Raw genomic sequence first — 25,943 nt, 5'->3', positions numbered from 1 at the left:
GGCCGAGTGGGAGAGTTTGGTCTGTTTTATACACTTAATACAAATGAGCTTCCACGTACTGATGACTGTGATCTTCTAACTACACGTTTAAGTGGTAATTAACTGATTACTGGGGTTATTATTTCTGCATTTGCTCTAAGAGTTGAATGTGTGCGAAGTCAGCGTTCAAGCTGGGAAGCCACCATTTTGTAAGTGTGTGTATGTGAGTGAGTGACTGCTGAGACCTTCCCACAGTCTTTGAAATAAATACCGTGGTCATAGAGCCATCTTTCTCTGGAACCGTCTCACAGATTTCTTGCCAGCTTGGCACTGGTACTGAATGCCAAGTAACTCTGGCGGTTATCAGAGGTTCATTGAACCAAAGCTGCATGCATAACTAGAGTTTCTGCTTATGTGAGAAATGAGAATTATGAGGAAAACCGACTGTCTGCCAAGGTGTTCTGACCATTATGGAAGGAATGCAGAAGTGAAAATCTCAGCCTTGCTTGGTCATCTTGGGGCAACGAGCAGCATAGCTCTGCAGCTTGGGCAAGATGGATAGGAGTGCATTAGATTTCAGGGTCGGTCATGAGCCAGTCCATCTGACTGTCAAGCAAGAGCAGAAAGAATCACAATGGACAATAGACTTCAGATGTCCACCCGAGATTTCCCAAACCTTTCCCAGATCTGTCCAAGGTGTTGATGGGGAAAGTTAGGTATTCCTATTCCTGTAATGGCCACAAACGTTTGACCATGTAGTGAACATTGTCAACACAGTCGAATGATGTCAGAGGCTTTGGATGGACGTGACACAGTGGATTTTCAGTCATCTTCGATGAGATTCACTGCATTCTGGAGCCATTGTGAAGTCATGTAGTCTTCAGTGTCTCCACAATACACTGACATCATTCTTCTCTCTCTCTCTCTCTCCTCAAGCATGCATTTTTAGTTTTTGCACCACACAGATAAATGAACTCTGCAGGAAGTTCACACTCGCACCCCCAACTTTCTATCTGTTCTTTGAAAAAATCAGTTTCTTTTCATTTCATCTTAGTTCCTTGGGTTTGTTTTTCCCCCATTTGCTCTTTCATTTTATGTCTTGTTCTCTTTTCCTTTAAAAACAAAAAATCCTCGTGTCTCTTCTGTCTCGATCACCTATTTCTGTCTAGAGTGTGGACTCTCTCACACACACATACACAGCTAGTTTTGTCTCTTTTATCTCACTGTGTTGCAATATCTCTCTCTCTCTCTCTCTCTCTCTCTCTCTCTCTCTCTCTCTCTCTCTCTCTCTCTCTCATTGTATCTGCATGGATGAGTAGGAGTGAGTGAGAGGAGGCTTTTTCTCTTGGCATTCTCCAGTCACTGCATCCATCTGGAGCGTCTGTCCGCATGGCATCGTGGGTAATAACCGTCCCCGCTTCCTGTTTTTCTCCATGCGGTTGCTATGGAGACCGCACCAAAGTGTTTCGGGCATCTTTTGTCAGCCTCCGTGCCAAAATCGGCACAAAAGACGTGGCTCACGGAGTTATGAAACTGGTTCAGAACTGTGCCTGAACTTTCAGAAGTCTGTCTGTCTTTTGCTAAACTTGGATATCTTAACGGTTTAGAAATATTCCTTTAAGATTCTGAAATGGGTCGGATCGTTAACGCACGTGGTGTTCTGCTTTTCAGTTCACCACGGTTGTAAAGAGTGGCTATTTGGAGTACCGCTGCCTTTTTTCAGCTCGAAACAATCAGGACATTTCCTGAGTAAAAAAACACTCATGACAAATTTAGTAACCTACATGGTGTTAATCAATCAGGAATCTCACAGATCGTTTTATTTAGCTCTTTATTCTTTCCCTCTTTGCACAGCAGCCTTTTGTGTGTTCATACACTTCGATACACCAACTGCTTTATTTAACTTCGGAAAGCAGATTGTTCCACTTCTGTACAGCTGTAAGTAAAATCCCTTTGTTTATGTTCCTCTGGTTTCCCTTTTGCTATTTTCACACAGCAGTTTGCCATCTGCTTTGCTTTTATTGCCATTGTATTTAAAAGGAAAATCCACTAAATGCACCCGTGTTGCTGTCATGTCTTGGACTAGGCTTGTGCGGCATGAAGTGTATGGACAATGATTTTTTTTTAATATATAATGGTTATTTGCATACATTATGTACACTTGTGTAATAACCTAAATAAAAATAGTTGCTGAAACCGCTGCTCTGATTACCGCTCTGCAGAAGTCGAAACACTCAGTAGCTACACACACACACACACACACACACACACACACACACACACACACACACACAGAGGTCATATTTTCCATTTTAGAGGCTAAAAGTAGTGAAATGTGCAGAGCCTGGATTGGAAAATGGAACAGGAACATCTACAATATTTAGAGAATTTGAAAGTGTGTGTGTTGAATGCAGCTCTTTGTAACCATGCCTGTTGCAGTCCTTGCCTATGTGCATGTCAAAGGGTTACTGAATTCCATCACAGTCTATTTTTTTGCTCTGTGTGTGTATGAGAGAGAGAGACAGGGAGAGAGACAGAGAGAGAATATACATTATACTGACAAAAGGAGTGACAGTTCTGGTTGACAGCATGATTGCTGATGAGTGGCTGACTAATTCAGTCAGCTATTATCTAACCATTATTACTGTATAATTATTTTCTGGAGGAACAGAACTAACACACACCCCCAAAAGTCTTTATTATCCATACAATGTGCTGGTGTTGGACCTTTTGTGTAACTCCCACAGAATATGTCCATCATCTCTAGCCCTATTCCGATTAGACTGGTTTTTACATAAGGGAGATGGGGTAATGTCATTATTACCGGGAATATCTTTTGAAATTATTTAAAGACCTCATGGGACGATGACGCAATAAAGTACAGTTTACACCATTTGCCTTTACAGCATTTGGCAGACGCCCTTATCTGGAGCGACTTATCTCGTTTATACAGCTGAGCAGTTGAGAGTTAAGGGCCTCACACGGGCCCAGCAGTGAGAGCTTGGTGGCTGAATTTACCACAGAGCTACCACTTCACTTCTTATATTACCTTTTATAAAATTCCCAACAAAATACACCAACCAGGCAGAACATTGTGACCACCTGCCTAATGTTGTGTTGGTTGCTCTTTTGCTGGAGAAACAGCCCTGACTGTACATTTTGACACCTTTCTATCAGAACCAGCATTAACTTCGACAGCAATCTGAGCAACAGTAGCTCGTCTGTTGGATCGGATCACACGGGCCAGCCTTCACTCCCCACGTGCATCAGTGAACCTTGGCCGCCCATGACCCTGTCTCTGGTTCACCACTGTTCCTTCCTTGGACCGCTTTTAATAGATACTGACCACTGCAGACCGGGAACACCCCACAAGAGCTGCAGTTTTGGAGATGCTCTGATCCAGTTTTGGTCCTTGTAAAACTCAAAGCTCAAATCCTTACACTCGCCCATTCTTCCTGCTTCTAACACATCAACTTTGAGGACAAAATGTTCATTTGCTGCCTAATACATCCCACCCACTAACAGGTGCCATGATGAGATAATCAGAGTTCACTTCACCTGTCAGTGTTCATAATGTTATACCTGATCGGTATATACACACAGGTAATTTCCACCCCCTCTGCATTTTATTAGGAACATCTGCACATTCCAGCAATTTTCTAATAAGCATTCAGTTATGTAGAGACGCGTCAACGGGTTCAGTGATCACTTCGAGGCAGAAATGCAAATGGTGACAATTTAGTGGAGAACAGGGAGGCGGGTAGCAAAGGTACCTTCAGTAACAACATCTTGGAGCCGTTATTTGAAGAAAAGTATCACAGAAACTAGACGGTGTCACCTTGGTGTACATCTCCTCTGAATTTGAAGTTACTATTTATCCCGAAACTTTATCTCTAATGAGCAAGGCGGAGGTGGCGAGGAAAAACTCCCTGAGATGATATGAGGAAGAGATCAAGCTCAGAAAAGAACCTCATCCTCATTTGGGTGACACTGGACAGTAAATAATGTCCTTTCTACAACATCAACCAAGAGCTCTTGAGGAATGAATAGGTCACTGTTAAAATGGACGTCCTGTGCCAACATTATTTAACTGACGTGTCCTGAAATTTTATTGCGTTTCGTTTCTGTCGGTTGCTGTTGAGTTGCTTCGAACAGCTGGTTATCTCTTGGTTTTTTCCAGTGGGAAGGGATGCAGGGCGTAAATAAATACGACCGGGTTTAGCAGTTGAATTACTTTGACACTGGAGCAAAGAATAACAGCAATATAAAGATCCTTGCCATGTAGAGCATCTTTTAAAGCTGTGTCAGGAGGTAACTGAGCTCTGCCAACTCTCTGGACTGCAGCATCATTAATCAAACTCGCATTATTTAAGAAATCAGCCACCTGAGAAAGATTGTCTGGATGGGAGGGGTACAGTCCGTGCCGTTTCCTTTCCATCTGTGACACAGGAACCAGTCAGGGATGTCTGTGAGCTGGTGTATGCGGAAGAGGACAGATAGCGCTTTTCTTCGAGCCTTGTGATGTAGCATGAGCAGGAATAATATACAGTGTGTTTACATGCTAGGTTTCAACCTCACAAGTTGCTAGCTGCTGTATGATGGATGAGAGACCCCTAGATGGGAAATGACAACTTGCCAAATAGTGGGAAATGGTGTTAAATAATTTCTTTTGGATATTATTTGACAAGATATTTTGTGCAAAGTTTGTTGAACTTGTTGAAGTGCTTCATCTGTGTGTGTGTGAGTGCATGCACCAGCTTGAGGTTCTCTCCCACGGGAACAGTGTGACTTGTGTTGCATTGTTCTGTAGAAGACTGTGTATCTTTCATTTAGAACATGGTGTGCGTTTGTCTTGTCGGTATGCATCAGTGTCTCCTGCTCAGTCTCTTTGTGTGTGTAACCCATACCAGCATATTATTTATTTAGCCACTCATTAATAATTTGCCTTTTTTTCCAGGCTGCAAACGGATACGTGCTGCTGTTCGACATTGTCGGAGGTGGAGACGAGAAATATCTGTACGAACCCATCTATCCAAAGTGAGTGAGACCTTTTACTCCTACATTTCTTCTTTATTTGCTCTCCCAGCGCTCCTAACTTAAAAACCCTTTTACTCTCTTCAGGCTCACTGAAACTCCTTTAAAGGTGAACTGACTCTCGTCCTCATCTGAATGAGCGTCTCTCCCTCTTTTTGTTTTCGTGATTAGATGACACTTATAGGACGTGCGTTCAGTGACGTCTGCGTGAGGGTGTGAGTGGGTGTGCTCCCAGTGCTCAGCAAAAAAAAAAAGGCTTATTGTTTTTGCAGCATAAATGTCATGTGTGCGTGTGAAAATATTTTCAATATCGTTTAAAACGAGTCTTTAAAACAGGCTGATTAGTAATTTGTTCCATAAATTGCTGAAGGCAGGAGATACAACTTCCTTATAAACTGAAAAAACCAAAACAAAAATGAGACACAGGCTGTATTATGAAAGCAGAACGATTTAGTGATTACAGAAAACAGAACTAAATTTTGTTCTAATGTTTCATTTCATGAAACCGCTTATCCGATCTATCCTCGGGTCACGGGGAGCCTGTGCCTCTCTCGGGCGTCATCAGGCATCAAGGCAGGATACACCCTGGATGGAGTGCCAACCCATCGCAGGACACACACACACACACTCATGCAATCACACACTACAGGCAATTTAGAGACTCCAGTCAGCCTAGAAGCATGTCTTTGGATTGTGGGAGGAAACCAGAACACCCAGAGGAAACCCACCAAGCACGGGGAAAACATGCAAACTCCAGGACACCGGAGGTGTGAGGCGAACGTGCGAAGCCACCGTGCCGCCTATTGTTCTAATGTCAGACACTTTAAACAGAACATCTGCCCCTCTGCATATTCATGCAATCATCAGATTCAGGCACAGAGCTTCAGGTAATGTTCATCAAACATCAGAATGTGGGAAAAGCCTCCTTCTCAGGTACTGTAACTGAGGCATAGGTGTTGATGCGAGCCGGGTCGAGTACTTCACACTACATCCACATTCATCTGGATTCATTTCAGACCGCATCGTTTTGTTCTTCTGTCTGTTTTCTGTCTAAAATACGCCACTGCTTTTAAACATCTCCGTTTTCTCTGACTACACTACAGCGTGGAAATGGTGTTTTCGGAGTCATGTGACCCATACAACTTAAAACAAACAAAATAGTGGATGATGTGCTACAGCCTGACATCCTGTTAGATACAGCTGTTAAAGATTAATGTGACTTTCTACAGCTTTCAGATTGCATCTTTGTTTTTAAAGAGGACACAATGTTCACTCGCAGTTGAGAAGGAAAGTAATGAATCGGCTGACAGAAATGATGCAGGCCAAAGCTCAAGTTTTTATGTATGTGGCGTTATAGGGATGTGGGTAAGGTATAAGGGAGGTCGGAGGAGGTGTGACCTAGTTGACAGGAAGGCTCATGCTTTACAGCTGAGCAGAAAAGCATCTCGCATCTGGAGCTGTGTATTATTGTGTGCTTCTAATTATTTTGTTAGATATTTCCCAAGTGTAACACAAGGTCATGTAGATTCATGTGGTAGAGAATTGAATTCTTTTGGCTCCTTTGTCACTCACTCACACACACACACACACATTCTCCTGTTGGTGTTTTTTTCCACACCCACAGAGCACCACACTGAACTACAAACACCAATCCCTATCTCTTCTCTGCGGTGTCGCCTTTCTTTCCGCTCCACTTTCCGAAGGGTCCGCACGCACACACACACACACTCGGAGATATCGGGGATCTCTTGTTTGCTCAGTTTTCCTCTTTAGAAGTCCCCTCTCAGAAGCACATCAATAGAAGAGCTGCTTCTTTTTCAAGTCAGAACTTGTCTGTCTATCTGTTTGTGCGCGCTCTCGCTCTCTCTCTCTCTCTCTCTCTCTCTCTCTCTGTCATACCTTTCTGACTTGGAGCCAGTGTCTTTACCATTGGAACAGTAGACATTAAGACATGTACTTGCTAGTCTGAAGATGACAAGACAGAGAAAATGCAGCCCATCATGTTCCCGAGAAGCCGGAAATCCAGCTGCTCACACTGAAGGCTCCTTCCACATGTTTTACACTTTCAATATCCGTTATAGAAACTGGTTTGAGTACAGACAAATTGTGTAATCTAAACAGATGGGATAACGCTAAGGCACGCCAATGTTGCAGCCTTAATAATAAAGCTTTGTTTTAAACACGTTGTGTGTGTCTGTGTGTTATAGGGGTAGTGTGCGTGTGAAGGTTACTCCTGGGTATAAAGAGGAACAATGTGCTCCTGCACTCAGTGTGGAAATGAAGAAACCAGTCGACCTGGAGGCTCCTATTACCAGGTACACACACACACACACACACACACACACACACACACACTTGACACATTAAATACACAGCTATAAATCTAAACATAGACAAACCTTTTACTGGAGAAAACCAGATGTGGAGTCTTAACCTTTGTGATGTGAGTCTCTGGTGTAATGAGTACAGGGTGTGATTCCCTTAATGCCACTGCATCTCTTTCTCTTTCTTTATGTCTTCATTCATTTATTCGTGAGCATCCAAGTATAGCCCAGGCTTGCTGATTTGTGTAGAAAGCCCATGAAGCTACAGAGATAAAGGTTTTCTGGGATTTAAACCGACACCATGATGGATTTATCAGCAATTCCCAATACCAAGTGGCTTAAGCCTAATCAGAGCTGGCTTACACCGAGCGCTAGCTCTGGGATTATAGATGTGTTACTGTATCCGTCTCGCATCTCTCCCTCTAACTGGTTTATTTTAGCAAATATGTGATGAGCCAGTTTTAACAAGCTTGTTGCTCACTGAGGATCGTTGTATCATGTCTGGCTTTTGGTTTCTGTTGGGCCTTCGTTGTGTCTGTGTTATTCGTACACACTTAGGAGTAGAGTCGGTGCTCAGCAGAAACAGGTGTAATAGAAATGCAATACTGAGAGAGAGCTAAGTGTGTGTGCGTCACACTGAGCTGCTGCTGTTGAAACAGCTGATGTTGAAATGAAGGTGCTTGTGTACTATAATGTTGAGAGATTGGTGTAAGAGCCAAGTATTTATTTGAAATGGCCGAAATAGCCTTTATCTTTACAGCACAGTGAAATTGCATATCCCATCCTTGAAGGATGTGGTCAGAGCGCAGGGTCAGCTGTGATACAGCGCCCCTGGAGCTGAGAGGGTTAAGGGCCTTGCTCAAGGGCCCAACAGTGGCAACTTGGTGATGCTGGGGCTTGAACCCCCGATCTTCCGGTTAACGACCCCGAGCCTTAACCTCTGTCTGTCTCTCTCTCACACAGTCTTCAGTCTCTGCAGGAGGATCTGTTGGTGTGTACAGCTGATGGCTATCTGCACATGCTGCACTGGGATGGAGTGTGTAACGGCCGGAGAGCTGTAAACCTCAGCACCATTCCTTTCTCTCTGGACCTGCAATCCTCACGCGGTGAGTTTTTACGCGTGAAGTTACTCAACACGAATGATTATTTCTGCCTTTTTTGTCGCACAATTTGTTCTGATCATTTTGTGTGTGTTAGGAGGTCCGTGTTTGGATCTGAACGGCGTCCACATCCGAGAAATGGAGTATTGCATGACGTTGGATGGTTTCGCTGTCGTCCTCGATGATGGAAGACTCGGCTTCATCACGCCAACCGCTACCAGGTTCTCCACCGAGGTCAGGAAATGTCAATAAGACTTATCTAGCTGTTACTTTGACCAAGCAAGCCCATGGTATACTTAACCAATAGAAAGGGGTGGGTGGGGTGGGGGGATTGAAGAAGCTTCTTCTTAAGTATCACTTGCACCTGAATTGCATTTTCCTTCCTGTTGCTTGGTGCACATCTTAAAATAAATAAAGGAATCCTCTTACTTTCAGTAGGCACTTTCTTGACTTAAATCTGGCTGTTAAAAGCGTTCCTGACTCTGTAAATCGCATGCATGGCACTGTTTTGCTATAATAATGTTTCTGAAACCACGCAAGCAAAAAGTGAAGGAAGTATAAACGGAAGTAAAGCAGAAGTTACAGACGCAGATTTAGTCAGCGTCTACCAAGAATGTAAGCACACTCTGTTAGAGGTCATGGATTATAAAAACAAGCCCTCACAAATTACAAACTGGTGACTACATGCACTTATAAACTCCTGTCTGCACCGAAGCTGCTTTTCTAGCTGTGTGTGATGTGTTGAACTGCTTGACTGATTTACACAGCCGCCTCGAAGATACACCAGCCCATTAATCCTTACAGCAAACCTTTCAGCTGCTTAGAGAGGGAACTCTGAAGAGAACTTCGGGAGCATCGAGAAGATCAGACATCAAATCAAGACGGCATCCAGAATTAAAGAGACCCGAGTTGCTAAAACACTTTGGAGAAGTGTTCATCATGTGACCACAACATTGTTCAAATTCCTCTTTTTTTCCGGAATATCAAGGAAGGTTTGGTGAAAGACGTTTGTGGTGGTGGATTGAGAAGCCGAGCATAACGATAAAACAAGGCGAAGTTAAGCAAACATGTCATCGAATAAAAGTCTACAGAGCAGCAGTCATGATATACCGACTCCTCACACGTTCATAACACAAGCCTTACAAAAAGCGTTCATCTACTCAAGCGGAGATCTTCAGCCATCCGTGGCATCCACTGTGTGGAAGGGGCAGAGCGCGGTCAGTCTCCTGTCACTCATGTGTATGTGGAAGAGGATATCCAGTGCTTTGCTCCAAATGTGTTCCACTGCTGTGAGCAGCAGGTCAGAATGGGGGCGGGGAGAAAAAAATCTAGATCTGGAAGCATTCAATTCTTTCTGTGACGTCTTTTCTTTAAAAATACATTTCCCTTTAAACCGATCCGGCATAACATTATGCGCACTGACAGGTGAAGTGAATAACACTGATTTATCTCCTCATCATGGCACCTGTTAGTGGGTGGGATATATTAGGCAGCAAGTGAACATTTTGTCCTCAAAGTTAGAAGCAGGAAAAAGCAGTGTGCATAATTAGATTTGTGTGAACTAATTATATCTTATTGCTTTGTGTGTGTAGCAGTTGCAGGGTGTTTGGGCAGCGGATGTGACCGATGGCACATGTGTGGCGGTGAACAACAAATACAGACTCATGGCTTTCGGCTGTGCGAGGTACGAGTGTGTGTATTGTGTTGTGTGCTTGCTTTGTCTGAGTGTGTCTATTATTTAATTAGAGCAGTTAGAGTGAAAATGATTCTGAGCTGAAGATGTGAATCACTCTTCCAGTAACACACACGCACCTTGGCTGACTCAAACAGTGACAGAGTGGTGAACACCTACAGTTTGACCATATGAGATGAGTGTGTCTGGGCGTCTGTGTGTGGTTCAGAGATCTGAGCTTGGATCGATGTTTAAAATGCACTAGATGTAATTGGAGGGCTGTTTCAACTCTGCACGAAAAGCTGCAATTCTTTGCGCAATTACATTTTCCCTTCAAGGTGAAATGAAGAAATTCCTGTTTTTAAGATCCAATCCGTTTTCCAGTTATTCTCTGGTCAGCTTTGGTGAGCTGGCACATGCTGAAGTAATTGGCATTGATCAGGCTTGCGAACACACAGTTGTAATAAATTCAACACATTAAGGATCACTCGGCTCATGCATAAAACACGCCCCCAAATGACCATATATGGTAACGAGGTAAAGAACTTTTCCCCTTTTAAATGGTCAGTAGCTTGCTTGTGGCACTGCTCGTTATGGATGAATGACCGAAGATCTAAAAAAGATCACCGAATTACAGAGCCTCCCATCATTTCCCATGATGCCACTGGAGACTCCATCCATGAATGTTAAATCTCCTTACAGAATATTTCATCATACCTATCAATTATGTTAATAAATAGTCATTTGTTTGTCTAGTTTTATGATGAAACTCAAAAACAAAAGCTGCTGATAAAGAAAATGAAATATTATGGATATAAAATGGAGTTTGAAAAGAAAGAAATTGAACAGAGCACTGTGATGAATTCAGTAATAAAGCCCCGCTCAGAATAATTGCGCTTTCTGCATTTCTTTCCTGCGGTGCAGATGTGACCGAGTCGGCCTTAGGAAGCCTGAGATTTTAGACACGTGTTAAAATGAAAAGCAGGCGAACGTGTTAAATATTTTCAACAGCAGATGAAGCTCGCATGTGCTAAAGGCCACGATCAGTAAAGCAGAGGAATGTGGCTGCTTTTTAATCTGGTCGTTGCGCAGAAGTTAAAAGATGTGTGTGAAAGCGCCATGCATTTCTTTTAAAATGTTTGTTGACAGCTGGGGCAGCATCCAGCTGTGCATGTAAAGTTAATGAGAGAGATGAAATATGAAATCAGATTATGTGTGTGTGAGTGGCAGTGTGTTGTGTGTGTGTGTGAGTGGCAGTGTGTTGTGTGTGTGTGTGTGTGTGTGTGAGTGGCAGTGTGTTGTGTGTGTGAGTGGCAGTGTGTTGTGTGTGTGAGTGGCAGTGTGTTGTGTGTGTGTGTGTGTGGCAGTGTGTTGTGTGTGTGTGTGTGTGTGTGTGTGTGAGTGGCAGTGTGTTGTGTGTGAGTGGCAGTGTGTGTGTGTGTGTGTGAGTGGCTGTGTGTGTGTGTGTGAGTGGCTGTGTGTGTGTGTGTGAGTGGCTGTGTGTGTGTGAGTGGCTGTGTGTGTGTGTGAGTGGCTGTGTGTGTGTGTGAGTGGCTGTGTGTGTGTGTGAGTGGCTGTGTGTGTGTGTGAGTGGCTGTGTGTGTGTGTGAGAGTGGCTGTGTGTGTGTGTGAGAGTGGCTGTGTGTGTGTGTGTGTGAGTGGCAGTGTGTGTGTGTGTGTGAGTGGCAGTGTGTGTGTGTGTGTGAGTGGCAGTGTGTGTGTGTGTGAGTGGCAGTGTGTGTGTGTGTGAGTGGCAGTGTGTGTGTGTGTGAGTGGCAGTGTGTGTGTGTGTGAGTGGCAGTGTGTGTGTGTGTGTGAGTGGCAGTGTGTGTGTGTGTGTGAGTGGCAGTGTGTGTGTGTGTGTGAGTGGCAGTGTGTGTGTGTGTGAGTGGCAGTGTGTGTGTGTGTGTGAGTGGCAGTGTGTGTGTGTGTGTGTGAGTGGCAGTGTGTGTGTGTGTGTGTGTGTGTGTGTGAGTGGCAGTGTGTGTGTGTGTGTGTGTGTGTGTGTGTGTGAGTGGCAGTGTGTGTGTGTGTGTGTGTGTGTGTGTGTGAGTGGCAGTGTGTGTGTGTGTGAGTGGCAGTGTGTGTGTGTGTGAGTGGCAGTGTGTGTGTGTGAGTGGCAGTGTGGTGTGTGTGTGTGTGTGTGTGTGTGTGTGTGTCAGTGGCAGAGTGTTATGAGTGAGTGTGTGTGTCAGTGGCAGAGTGTTATGAGTGAGTGTGTGTGTGTCAGTGGCAGAGTGTTATGAGTGAGTGTGTGTGTGCAGGAGTGATTGTTCACCTGGAAGATCTTAGCTCAAGCATGCGTGATGGTGTTTGCTTATTTAGATGATTTTGTACTGGAAAATGTTTTTGTGTAATGTGTGTGTGTGTGTTTTAGTGGCTCTGTGTTGGTCTACATGATAGACAACACTACAGGATCAATGCAGCTGTCACACAAATTGGAGTTAAGCCCCAAACACTACCCAGGTAAGACACACACACACTCACACACACACTTCCTTCAGGTACATGTCTTATGATGGTTGCTTTAATTGCTCACCATTCTTCTTCTCTCTTTTTTTAATTAGTAAAGAACAAAAATGTAGAAGGCTCAAATGCCATTTCAGCAGTTTTAAATAATGAATGGATTGTTTGTGTGTGTGTGTGTGTTTAGTTGTGTGTGTGTGTGTGTGAGCAGCTGCAGTATTAATCAGGTCCATTCACTAAATGCAATTATTTGCAATTTGTCCTTTTGTTGTAGACCAAAATAGCCTAGATTTTAAAAGTGCACCTTATTTGGGATTTTTTTTTAAGCATTCCTGCTGGTCACTTAAAATGGGATTGGTTGGATTTGGTGCATTGGTTTTAACCAATTTTGTTCTAAAGGTGTCGGTCCTAAGAGTGCCGAGGTTTAAACAGTGTCACTTTTCTACATTAGATTTGGCAGATCTCCAATTACCACGTTCAGCCAAGATCTCTTGCGTTCATACATGACGAAAAAAGAAAATTCCAGAAAGTCAGGAAAAAGAACTTTGTGGTAAACATAATGCCATTCCATCATGCATCAACGATTACACTTGAGCTTGCCCCCAGAACGTTAATAGCTACAAATGTACGATCTCCAGTGATGGAAAATTGGAGCAAGTAATGCAAGATTCTGACTTTTTCAGTGACATGAGCCACGTTGATTGTTGATGACTAGATATGGACTTGTTGAGAGAGGTTTAGGAGCCTTGATGCAGTGACTACCAGTGGGAGTGAAGACTGTAGAGCACTGCTTCTCAAGTCAAGAAGCTTTGTCATTTCAACCACATATAGCTGACATAGTGAAAGGAAACTCCAAGACCCTGGTGCTTCATAGATGACTATGTATAACTAAAGCAACAACACGCGGACAGAAAGTTTGTCCTAGCTACATAAAGTGCAACCAGATGCTCCTTCATCTTCTATGGCATTATATACACACTGGTGAATTTTATAAACACACATTTTGAGATTTAGCGGCGTTTGTGACGCGGGGTGCTAGTTGCTCCACCCACTACTAAACGTTATTACTATGGCAACCAGTAGTAGAAACACATGTTGACTTCGTTGTACAGAGACCGGTGGCTTGCAGTGATGAATTTGTGAAGGCGTGTAAGTAGGAGGTCGCTTCAGGCCCCTAAAGGTTTAGAAACAGCCGTGGATTGTTCTGTTATTTTTGTATAACTAATTCAGCGTGCAGTTTGTCAGGAAGAGCAATTTAAATATTTTGCATATTTGAGACGCGTACACAAAAGTGGTGCTATTCACAATCACAGACCTGTAAACTAACACTGTTCAGGCTAAAGGTAACCCGGAGATATCGTTTTACATGGGCACCTTCCTACCGTTGTCAAAATATTATGAACAGCTCTTTTTCTGGTGTTAGATATAAAGCTGAGGATGTCAGAGGACATCGTGTACAGTTAGCCTGTATGCTACTTCTACCTTATAAAATAGCGAGGGAATGTAGCTACGAGGCAAGTGGCAACCTGTTGGCATTTTATGAGCCTTTTTTTGCTGAGTTCTGTGATTTTCTTCGCTGAGCTCATATCTGACTCACCTTTACTGATAGCCCAGAGCCATAAAATTGACTGAACATTTCCAGTTAAAGCTGCGTGCATGATGGAGGCTCGTGGTTGCGTTGTGCACTGCTTCCCCCTAGTGTTAGATAGGAGGAGAGCATTTAGTTGTCGATCTGTTCAGGTTCATTAGGGGCTTTTCGGCTTGTACTGTGGAATTTTAGGGAGAGTTTTCTTTTTGCAACTTGGTGTATTTTAATTTAACGCAACATCTCTCTCTTTGTTTCCCCTGAACACTCTTGCGCTTCTCTCTACATCATCTCTCTCTCAGACATCCATAATAAAACAGGTCCAGTTAAGCTAATTCGTTGGTCTCCGGATTGTAGCGTCGTCATGGTGACCTGGACGTGCGGAGGCCTCTCTATGTGGAGTGTGTTCGGAGCTCATCTCGTCTGCACGCTCGGAGAGGACTTCACGTGAGGCTTGCACACATGCCCGATTAATAATGAGTCCATTCCAAAAATTTTCAATCGTGATTCATATTCACACGTCATTACAGCTGCTGCAAAATTGAGAAAAGCAGGATAGAGGAAGAGACTTATTGGTTTTAATACCATATTTTACAGGCTGTGGGTTGCATTAGAGGGAAAAATGCGGTCATTTATATTACACAATGTTTATTAGACAGTTGAGGTGTAGCCTGATGGCAGCTGGGATATGAATTGTACCATAGGAACTTTTGCTGTTGGTTCATTTTGAGCATAATATTGACCCGAGTAAAGAAAGCCCGAATGACCAACACAAGAGGTTTCAAAATTTCTTAAACATCGTGTACTTAAAGCATCATTTGTTCACTGTAGCTATAAACAGTGTCATTTGCTTACATTTCTAAAGCCACAGAGCACATTTCTACTGAGAAAATCTTTCATGTATGATCCACCAGTCAAGTGTAGAAGGTTTTAATATTAAGAAAGATGTTTTCTTTTTTAAAAATAATAACTCTACATTTTTCTTCCTTCCTTTTTCTCCCCTCAGTTATCGATCAGATGGCAGTAAGAAGGAGCCACTAAAGATCAGCTCTATGGTGAATAATCTCAGCACTTTTCAGTGGATTCATACGTACACAGAACCTGTGTTTGTGTTGTAGTAACATACACTTGAGTTACAGGAGCCGTGGTGTAGGTTGCTGTGACGCGTCATTTCCTGTGCTTTTCAGAGCTGGGGGGCAGAGGGTTACCATCTGTGGGTGATCGGCAGCACGGAGGTAGGCACGGAGCAGACTCCACAGTTAGGCCAGGCCTCCATCCTCCAGTTTCAGTTCATCAAGAGCGCACTCACGGTCAATCCTTGTACGGTAAGAACACACACCTTCAACAAGCATGTAGTGTGTACTGAATATATATTCTGACCACTAGATTTTTTTTTTTATCAACAGTGTGATCATGGTTTTAATTTTTAGCACCTAACCAATCAGGATGCAGATATTTGAATAAAAAAAAAGAACCCAGGACATGGTGTTTTTGAGGAAATTTTTTATGAAATAAAACCTCAGGAACCTCAGGCATACGTATGCCTGCCCTTACGATTTTCCGCCTTAAGCATTGAAAGACGTTTGCATCGGTATATGAAGCATTTTCAGCATACGAGCGAACTGAATGTCCATCGGTGCGAAGCCAACCGAATCGAGTTTACAAATTTTACAATTTTTGTTTTTCAGTCAGCAAAAGCCGTTTCCAAAGAGTCAACCCACGATACCAACGTCACCTTCAGCCTGCGTTCAAAAGCTGCATGATTTTTTTCAGACGTTTTGTTGTTGACAGATTAGTGGGGTGGGCGGTCTGTTCTATTTTTAACCCAAGCTTGGTGGCACGACTTCCTGTGAAGATCCTTGACATGGAATGCTTAGCCTGGGTCAGTTCTTTGTAAGCAGCCATACAGTTTACATACGCCTTGTATTGATATTGGTCATAATTTTTGGTGACTGGAACAGATTGTCATTTATCAGAAAACTCGTATCGCAATAGGAATTTTTGCCTTAACTCTCCTCCAGAGCGAATTAAACTCGTATGCCGAGGTTCCACTGTATTGTAGAATTGTACAATGACGATGTATAGAGTCATTTCTTTATTTGTTTTTAGAGTAATCAGGAGCAGGTGCTCCTCCACGGTGAGGATCGGCTACTGATGACGTGCGGAGATGCTGCAGTCCAGATACACAACCAGGAGCAACACTCGGCACGGAGCACAACACACACACAGCTCAGCACTTTACTGGGACACAAACACTGGCACATAGTGCAGGTATACACCTGATTTAAAATAAAAAGGTTATCCATGTTTGACGTGATCTAAAACGGTGTATAAAAATATCTCTGTAGTTTATATTTCACACTGATCCATGATTCTGTATCAGAGTTATAACTTACTAATGGCTGAATGTTTGTGTTTTCAGATTCACAGCACATATCTGGAAACTAACTGGCCAATACGGGTAAGAGTGTGTGGGTGTGGGTGTGTGCGCATGCATGTGTGCATGCATGCTCTGTTTTTCCCCAATTTGCCTTTTGTATTTTGTGCCTAGCAAAGAGGGGTGTGTGTGTGTGTGCTGGTTTCATGGGAGTTCATGCTTGGTATTCACATTAACACCCGTGTGTCCCCGTGTGTCCCCGTGTGTCCAGTTTGCAGCCATAGACTCAACAGGTCAGTGTTTGGTGGTAGCCGGAAGACGCGGATTTGCACATTACTCTTTATATACCAGGAAATGGAAACTGTTTGGAAACATTACACAGGTAGGTGTTGGATTTATTATCAAACATTCATTTAAACAGAATTCTCATTTTGATCAACTGCAATATTTTTCATTTGTTTCATGACTAAAGTCGTCTGTTTAATACATCGAAGTCTTAACAGCTCTTTAAGTTGTGTTTTGTATTCCTTCATACCCGTGTGTGTTGCAGGAACAGAGTATGACAGTGACCGGTGGTCTCACCTGGTGGAACGACTTTGTGGTTGTTGCCTGTTACAATTTCATTGACCAGCAGGAGGAGGTACAGCACCACTGATCATCTTCATTCACAAGCAGCTGGTTGGATGCGCCTGATATGTTTGTTTGGTTTTGTTGTGTTTGTACAATCAGATCATTTCCTCACCAGCCCCTCTCTCTCTCTCTCTCTCTCTCTCTCTCTCTCTCTCTCTCTCTCTCTCTCTCTCTCTTTCTTTCTCTCTCTCTCTCTCTCTCTCTTTCTTTCTCTTTCTTTCTCTCTCTCTCTCTTTCTTTCTCTCTCTCTCTCTCCACTCACTTTCTTTCTTTATTTCTCTCTCCACTCACTCTCTCCCCTCTCTCTCTCTCTCTCCACTCACTCTCTCTCTTTCTCTCTCCACTCACTCTCTCTCTTTCTCTCTCCACTCACTCTCTCTCTCTTTCTCTCTCTCTCTCTCTCTCTCTCTCTCCACTCACTCGCTTTCTCAAACTCTCTCCTACTCTCCGTCTCACTCTCCCTTACTCTTTTTCACTCTCACACTCACACACTGTCTCTCTCTCACTCTGTCTCTGTCTCTCTCTCTCACCCCCACCCTCTCTCTCACTCTGTCTGTCATGCTCTCCCTCCCTCTCTTGAAATTACTAGAACAAAATTCATCTTGGAGATAAGTAGAAAGTCTCTTGGTAGAAAACTGCTGACTGTGTTTGCTTAACAGTCTATAAGAACATCACTCAGTAGATGTGGTGTTCAACATATTTGTCCTTTTAAATGATTTCACTGATTAATTTTCTGTATTTCTGTGTGTAGCTGAGATTATACCTCCGCTCCTCGAACCTCGACAACGCCTTTGCCAGCGTTACAAAGCTGCATGCTGAAACTTTGCTGCTCAACGTGTTCAGAAACACGATCATTTTGTTTCGCACGGACTGCTCCATCTGCCTTTATAGCATTGAAAAGAAGCAAGACGGGTAATCTCTCTCTCTCTCTAAAACACACAGTCACACTACATACTTTCTATACTTCCTATGGCAATTGAGCAGCATCTAGACATGTGCCGCTGTTCATTTCTGTGCTGTCGTTGATTTTCATTTTGCACTATAATGATGCATCTGGCAACACAGCTTCTACATTCAGTTCCACTTTTTAAATGTCTAGGGTTTTTTTTTTTCCCCCACATGAATTGTCCAAGGTGTTTGTTGAGAGTAAATGCCTCTGTGTCTGTTCTCAGCTCTTCAGTGTCTGTAGATTTACTACAGGAAGTGTCGATGTCGCGTTATATTCCTCATCCTGCACTGGTGGTTTCTGTCACACTCACTTCAGTCAGAACAGAGACGGGAATGTCACTGAAAACCACACAGCAGGTATACACACACACACACACACACACACACACACGTTATAACAGATGGGAATATCACTAAAAAACACAGACTCACTTCAGTCAGAACAGAGACGGGAATGTCACTGAAAACCACACAGCAGGTATACACACACACACACACACACACACACACACGTTATAACAGATGGGAATATCACTAAAAAACACAGACTCACTTCAGTCAGAACAGAGACGGGAATGTCACTGAAAACCACACAGCAGGTATACACACACACACACACACACACACACACACACACACGTTATAACAGATGGGAATATCACTAAAAAACACAGACTCACTTCAGTCAGAACAGAGACGGGAATGTCACTGAAAACCACACAGCAGGTATACACACACACACACACACACACACACACACACACGTTATAACAGATGGGAATATCACTAAAAAAAACACTCACTTCAGTCAGAACAGAGACGGGAATGTCACTGAAAACCACACAGCAGGTATACACACACACACACACACACACACACACACACACGTTATAACAGATGGGAATATCACTAAAAAACACAGACTCACTTCAGTCAGAACAGAGACGGGAATGTCACTGAAAACCACACAGCAGGTACACACACACACACACACACACACACACACACACACACGTTATAACAGATGGGAATATCACTAAAAAACACACTCACTTCAGTCAGAACAGAGACGGGAATGTCACTGAAAACCACACAGCAGGTACACACACACACACACACACACACACACACACGTTATAACAGATGGGAATATCACTAAAAAACACACTCACTTCAGTCAGAACAGAGACGGGAATGTCACTGAAAACCACACAGCAGGTACACACACACACACACACACACACACACACACACGTTATAACAGATGGGAATATCACTAAAAAACACACTCACTTCAGTCAGAACAGAGACGGGAATGTCACTGAAAACCACACAGCAGGTATACACACACACACACACACACACACACACACACGTTATAACAGATGGGAATATCACTAAAAAACACACTCACTTCAGTCAGAACAGAGACGGGAATGTCACTGAAAACCACACAGCAGGTATACACACACACACACACACACACACACACACACGTTATAACAGATGGGAATATCACTAAAAAACACACTCACTTCAGTCAGAACAGAGACGGGAATGTCACTGAAAACCACACAGCAGGTACACACACACACACACACACACACACACGTTATAACAGATGGGAATATCACTAAAAAACACACTCACTTCAGTCAGAACAGAGACGGGAATGTCACTGAAAACCACACAGCAGGTATACACACACACACGTTATAACAGATGGGAATATCACTAAAAAACACACTCACTTCAGTCAGAACAGAGACGGGAATGTCACTGAAAACCACACAGCAGGTACACACACACACACACACACACACACACACACACACACACACACACGTTATAACAGATGGGAATATCACTAAAAAACACACTCACTTCAGTCAGAACAGAGACGGGAATGTCACTGAAAACCACACAGCAGGTATACACACACACACACACACACACACACACACACACACACACACACGTTATAACAGATGGGAATATCACTAAAAAACACAGACTCACTTCAGTCAGAAAAGAGACGGGAATGTCACTGAAAACCACACAGCAGGTACACACACACACACACACACACACACACGTTATAACAGATGGGAATATCACTAAAAAACACACTCACTTCAGTCAGAACAGAGACGGGAATGTCACTGAAAACCACACAGCAGGTATACACACACACACACACACACACACACACACACACACGTTATAACAGATGGGAATATCACTAAAAAAAACACTCACTTCAGTCAGAACAGAGACGGGAATGTCACTGAAAACCACACAGCAGGTATACACACACACACACACACACACACACACACACACACACACGTTATAACAGATGGGAATATCACTAAAAAACACACTCACTTCAGTCAGAACAGAGACGGGAATGTCACTGAAAACCACACAGCAGGTACACACACACACACACACACACACACACACACGTTATAACAGATGGGAATATCACTAAAAAACACACTCACTTCAGTCAGAACAGAGACGGGAATGTCACTGAAAACCACACAGCAGGTATACACACACACACACACACACACACACACACACGTTATAACAGATGGGAATATCACTAAAAAACACACTCACTTCAGTCAGAACAGAGACGGGAATGTCACTGAAAACCACACAGCAGGTATACACACACACACACACACACACACACACACACACACGTTATAACAGATGGGAATATCACTAAAAAACACACTCACTTCAGTCAGAACAGAGACGGGAATGTCACTGAAAACCACACAGCAGGTATACACACACACACACACACGTTATAACAGATGGGAATATCACTAAAAAACACAGACTCACTTCAGTCAGAAAAGAGACGGGAATGTCACTGAAAACCACACAGCAGGTACACACACACACACACACACACGTTATAACAGATGGGAATATCACTAAAAAACACACTCACTTCAGTCAGAACAGAGACGGGAATGTCACTGAAAACCACACAGCAGGTACACACACACACACACACACACACACACACACGTTATAACAGATGGGAATATCACTAAAAAACACACTCACTTCAGTCAGAACAGAGACGGGAATGTCACTGAAAACCACACAGCAGGTACACACACACACACACACGTTATAACAGATGGGAATATCACTAAAAAACACAGACTCACTTCAGTCAGAACAGAGACGGGAATGTCACTGAAAACCACACAGCAGGTACACACACACACACACACACACGTTATAACAGATGGGAATATCACTAAAAAACACAGACTCACTTCAGTCAGAACAGAGACGGGAATGTCACTGAAAACCACACAGCAGGTACACACACACACACACACACACACACACACACACACACACGTTATAACAGATGGGAATATCACTAAAAAACACACTCACTTCAGTCAGAACAGAGACGGGAATGTCACTGAAAACCACACAGCAGGTACACACACACACACACACACACACACGTTATAACAGATGGGAATATCACTAAAAAACACACTCACTTCAGTCAGAACAGAGACGGGAATGTCACTGAAAACCACACAGCAGGTATACACACACACACACACACACACGTTATAACAGATGGGAATATCACTAAAAAACACACTCACTTCAGTCAGAACAGAGACGGGAATGTCACTGAAAACCACACAGCAGGTACACACACACACACACACACACACGTTATAACAGATGGGAATATCACTAAAAAAAACACACTCACTTCAGTCAGAAAAGAGACGGGAATGTCACTGAAAACCACACAGCAGGTACACACACACACACACACACACACACACACACACACTCGCTCACTCACTCTACAGGTATAGAGGGAATGTCACTAAAAACCAGAGTCTCTCGCTCACTCCAGTTAGAATGTAGATGGCAATGTAACTGAAAACCGCAGCAGCTACAACTCACACACGCGTATGCGCGCGCACACACACTACAGTCAAGTCAGAGATGGGAATGTTACTAAAAACCCCACAGTCTCTCTCTCTCTCTCTCTCTCTCTCTCTCTCTCTCACACACACACACACGCTCGCTCGCTCACTTCAGTAAAAATGTAGGTGGGAATGTAACTGAAAACCACACAGCAGGTACAACACATGTGCGCACACACTCCAGTCATAGCAGAGATGGGAATCTTACTGAAAACCACAAATCAATCATGTGCACACACACACACAAGTATGTACACACTTGCACAAATTTTTTGGAGAGGCAGGGACTTAAAAAATATTGTGTTAAGTGAAAAGTTTTTTCCACACATGAGTTTGCATGATTGTAAGCCTCGTGCTCTCTCTCTCTCTCTCTCTCTCTCTCTCACTCACTCTCACAGGCATGTAATGCAGAAAGTATTTTGTTGAATTTGGCCGGTCAGCTCATTATGTTGCAGAGAGATCGGTCTTGCCCACAGGTACGAGACAAGGACACATCAGCCGGTCCGAAAACACTGGTGAGTTCCAGGCCTTTCCCATGTAGGAGTGGATTTTCTGTCGCTCCTGTAGTATTTGTGTCTATGGTGTTTGTTTAAACATTTGCATTTTTAACTCTGTCTTTTTAGCTGCCTTTCTCTCCACCCGTGGTTCTGGCTCAGTGTGTGGAGAGCGTGTGGGCCTCCAGTCACTCTGGTTCTAAGAAGCGCCACCTGGTGGAGGCTCTGTGGCTCTCGTGTGGCGAGTCGGGGATGAAAGTGTGGCTCCCCCTGTTCCCACGCCGCGAGAACCGCAAACCACACTCGTTCCTCTCACGCCGCATCATGCTCTCATTCCTCCTCGACATCTACCCGCTCGCCGTGCTGTCGGAGGACGCACTCGTTTTGGGCGCTGCTAATGACACTCTTCTTTATGACTCTTCTTTTTCCTCCAAAGAAAGCCTTGGAGGAAACTCCTCCTCTTCGGAGGGCATTGGAGGAGACTCTTCCACCAAAGAAAGCCTTTCTCGCCGGCCCTCCACGTTTTCGTTGTCACGTGAACCCCCAGAGTCGTTTTTTCCATTCTGTTTGGTAGAAAGGACATCTCAGATCTACCTCCATCACCTCCTTCGTCAGCTGCTGGTGAGAAATTTGGGCGAGCAGGCCTTACTGTTGGCTCAGTCATGCTCATCGCTGCCTTATTTCTCACATGTGCTGGAGCTGATGGTGCACGTGGTGCTGGAAGAGGAAGCCACATCTCGCGAGCCTATTCCTGACCCGCTGCTGCCCACCGTGGCCAAGTTCCTGGCTGAGTTTCCCCTGTTTCTGCGCACCATCGTCCACTGCGCACGCAAGACCGAGTTCAACCTCTGGAACTACCTGTTTGCGGCTGTTGGGAATCCAAAAGATCTTTTCGAGGAGTGCATCATGGGCCGCGATCTGGACACGGCAGCTTCGTATCTCATCATACTGCAGGTGCGAAGAGTCATTTTCTTTAAAGAAAAAGTAGCAGTGGTGATGTGTAACCATTTTACAATAAAATTTTGGGTGCTATCATATCATGTACCCTATCAATCCATATCGGAGAATATATGTAAATAGTTAAATTTGTAAATGTACTGGTGTAACTCTTTTCCTAGAACATGGAGGCTCCAGCAGTGAGCCGTCAGCACGCCACTCTCCTCTTCAACACGGCACTTGAGCAAGGAAAATGGGATCTCTGTCGTCACATGATCCGATTCCTCAAGGCCATTGGGTCAGGGGAGAGCGAGACCCCGCCCTCTACTCCAACCAGTCAGGTGAGTGAGCTGTATTGAACAGTGTGAAAATCAAACACACGATCTTATCATTTCTGACCGTGTTTTTTCTCTGTTTAGGAGCCGAGCTCTACAGGAGGATTCGAGTTTTTTCGCCATCGCAGTATCAGTCTGTCTCAGTCAGCAGAAACGGTTTCTACTGGAAAATTTAACCTACAGAAAACCTTCAGCATGCCTTCAGGACCCTCCACTAAAGGGTCAGACGTGTACACAAACACACTTGTTTTTCAGTCTTCTGTTGGATATAGAAGATGGCGCTTACTAAGATTTTGATAAATGTAGCTGTGCGAGTTTTAACTCTTGTACAATTTCTGTGTTTCGTGTAACTGTTTTGGTAGAATTTATGCTGTAAAATTAGTGTTAAAAAACAGAGCAGCTGCTAATCCAGTGTATAATGTAGTCCAGAAATAACATGTTCATTTGTTGATATTGTGTATCGTGTATCGTGTGTGTGTGTGTGCTTGCAGTAAGGAGAGTGACAGCGCTGAGAACATGTACATCGACATGATGTTATGGCGTCACGCGCGGCGTTTGCTGGAGCAGATCCGTCTGAAGGATCTGGGCTGTTTCTCGGCACAGCTGGGCTTCGAGCTGATTGGCTGGCTGACTCGTGAGCGCACTCGTGTTGCTCGTATCGTTGACTTTGTCTCTGCCCTTAAATGTCTCCATAACGACTTCCTGTGGCCTTTTCCTGTTCTCCCGGCTGGCTCACCACTCAAAAATGGACGCTGTCGAACAGGTGAGGAAAACAAAAAATATTCATCATGGACTCGACTCTATAGTTCAAAATTTGTGTTCAGGTGAATTAAGGACGTTTCTCATTCTCGTGTTCTTTTCTGCATATCTTTCCTCCATTCCTCTTCTCACCCCTCTCTCTGTCTCTCTCTCTTGTTTTCCTCTCTCTCTCTCTCTCTCTCTCTCTCTCTCTCTCTCTCTCTCTCTCTTGTTTCTCTCTCTCTCTCTCTCTCTCTCTCTCTCTCTCTCTTGTTTTCCTCTCTCTATCTCTCTCTCTCGTTTTCGTCTCTCTCTCTCTCTGCAGTGTTGAGCACACGTCTGCTGAAGTCTCGGTCTAACGATAGCTTACTGAACAGCGATATGGACACGGCTCCACCGCAGATCACCACCAATCACAACTGGTTGGATGGACTGGGGGCGGAGCCTAAAGAGATCGACTCTGCTTCTTCACATGGTGCTCCACAAACACAAGAAGCCTTTCTCTCTCCTCTCATCAATAAAAGTGAGCTGGCAGAGTTTGCTCATCTGAGTCACTCTTAAACATTGTCTAACGTTTTTGCTTTAGTTTTTTTGTTTCTTTTGTTTTCTCAGGAATGCATTCACATCAGTATTGAAGTGTTGTCTCTGATAGACTAACAGACATCTAGTGTACAGCTTGTTTGCGAAATGTTTAACTCTCTCTCTCTCCAGCGGAGGAATGTAGTATCGGCTCAGCCACAGATCTAACGGAGACTAGCTCCATGGTGGACGGTGACTGGACGATGGTGGACGAGAACTTCTCCACCCTGAGCCTCAGCCAGTCAGAGCTGGAGCACATCTCCATGGAGTTGGCCAATAAGGGCCCTCACAAGTCCCAGGTGCAGTTGAGGTAAGCTCATCAGAATGAGGCAACATTGCTGACCAGTATTTCCTGCCTGTAATAATAATTTCCAATTCCTTTCCTGTTTTTTGGGAAGAAAAGTGATGTGTGTGTTGAATCATCTCCCTCTGCATGTGTTTTTTTTTGAGAGTGTGCTTATGTTTCTGTTGTCTTTCCACAGGTACTTGCTGCATGTGTTTTTAGAGGCAGGCTGTTTGGAATGGAGCACTGTGATTGGTCTGATTCTGCGTGATGTCAGCATCATTAAGCAAGTGTTGGGTTTTTTGGATGCTGCGGACACAGAAACTGTTCAGAGTGTACAAGGTGGACTCGTCGCTATTGACCAGTGGGCTTCATCTGATTGGTCAGTGTGTGAAAATCTATAAAAAGCTTTTCGATGAATAACTTTTAATATGCTATGTGTCTCACGCTGTCGGTCTCTTGCTCTAC

General features: G+C 43.8%; 1 protein-coding gene across 1 annotated transcript in view; it reads left to right on the top strand.

Moving 5' to 3' along the window:
* Nucleotides 1-25,943, top strand: part of ric1 (RIC1 homolog, RAB6A GEF complex partner 1) — a 53,208-nt gene that overhangs the window by 22,944 nt on the left and 4,321 nt on the right. Inside the window, exons 3-25 of the mRNA XM_058414786.1 lie at nucleotides 4,937-5,016; nucleotides 7,221-7,328; nucleotides 8,301-8,443; nucleotides 8,535-8,671; nucleotides 10,030-10,121; nucleotides 12,487-12,575; nucleotides 14,463-14,607; nucleotides 15,167-15,215; nucleotides 15,348-15,485; nucleotides 16,270-16,431; nucleotides 16,583-16,621; nucleotides 16,809-16,919; nucleotides 17,088-17,177; nucleotides 17,919-18,079; nucleotides 18,340-18,472; nucleotides 22,509-22,625; nucleotides 22,734-23,558; nucleotides 23,723-23,881; nucleotides 23,960-24,096; nucleotides 24,367-24,638; nucleotides 24,939-25,136; nucleotides 25,325-25,502; nucleotides 25,675-25,857. Of these exons, the coding sequence (XP_058270769.1) occupies nucleotides 4,937-5,016; nucleotides 7,221-7,328; nucleotides 8,301-8,443; nucleotides 8,535-8,671; nucleotides 10,030-10,121; nucleotides 12,487-12,575; nucleotides 14,463-14,607; nucleotides 15,167-15,215; nucleotides 15,348-15,485; nucleotides 16,270-16,431; nucleotides 16,583-16,621; nucleotides 16,809-16,919; nucleotides 17,088-17,177; nucleotides 17,919-18,079; nucleotides 18,340-18,472; nucleotides 22,509-22,625; nucleotides 22,734-23,558; nucleotides 23,723-23,881; nucleotides 23,960-24,096; nucleotides 24,367-24,638; nucleotides 24,939-25,136; nucleotides 25,325-25,502; nucleotides 25,675-25,857 (3,746 nt within the window). The remainder of the gene's footprint in view (nucleotides 1-4,936; nucleotides 5,017-7,220; nucleotides 7,329-8,300; nucleotides 8,444-8,534; nucleotides 8,672-10,029; nucleotides 10,122-12,486; nucleotides 12,576-14,462; nucleotides 14,608-15,166; nucleotides 15,216-15,347; nucleotides 15,486-16,269; nucleotides 16,432-16,582; nucleotides 16,622-16,808; nucleotides 16,920-17,087; nucleotides 17,178-17,918; nucleotides 18,080-18,339; nucleotides 18,473-22,508; nucleotides 22,626-22,733; nucleotides 23,559-23,722; nucleotides 23,882-23,959; nucleotides 24,097-24,366; nucleotides 24,639-24,938; nucleotides 25,137-25,324; nucleotides 25,503-25,674; nucleotides 25,858-25,943) is intronic.

The sequence above is a fragment of the Hemibagrus wyckioides genome, linkage group LG18 (assembly GCF_019097595.1).
Source record: "Hemibagrus wyckioides isolate EC202008001 linkage group LG18, SWU_Hwy_1.0, whole genome shotgun sequence".
NCBI classification, from domain to species: Eukaryota; Metazoa; Chordata; class Actinopteri; order Siluriformes; family Bagridae; genus Hemibagrus; species Hemibagrus wyckioides.
The sequence above is the reverse complement of the archived record's forward strand: the minus strand, read 5'-3'. Positions and strand labels throughout refer to the sequence as shown.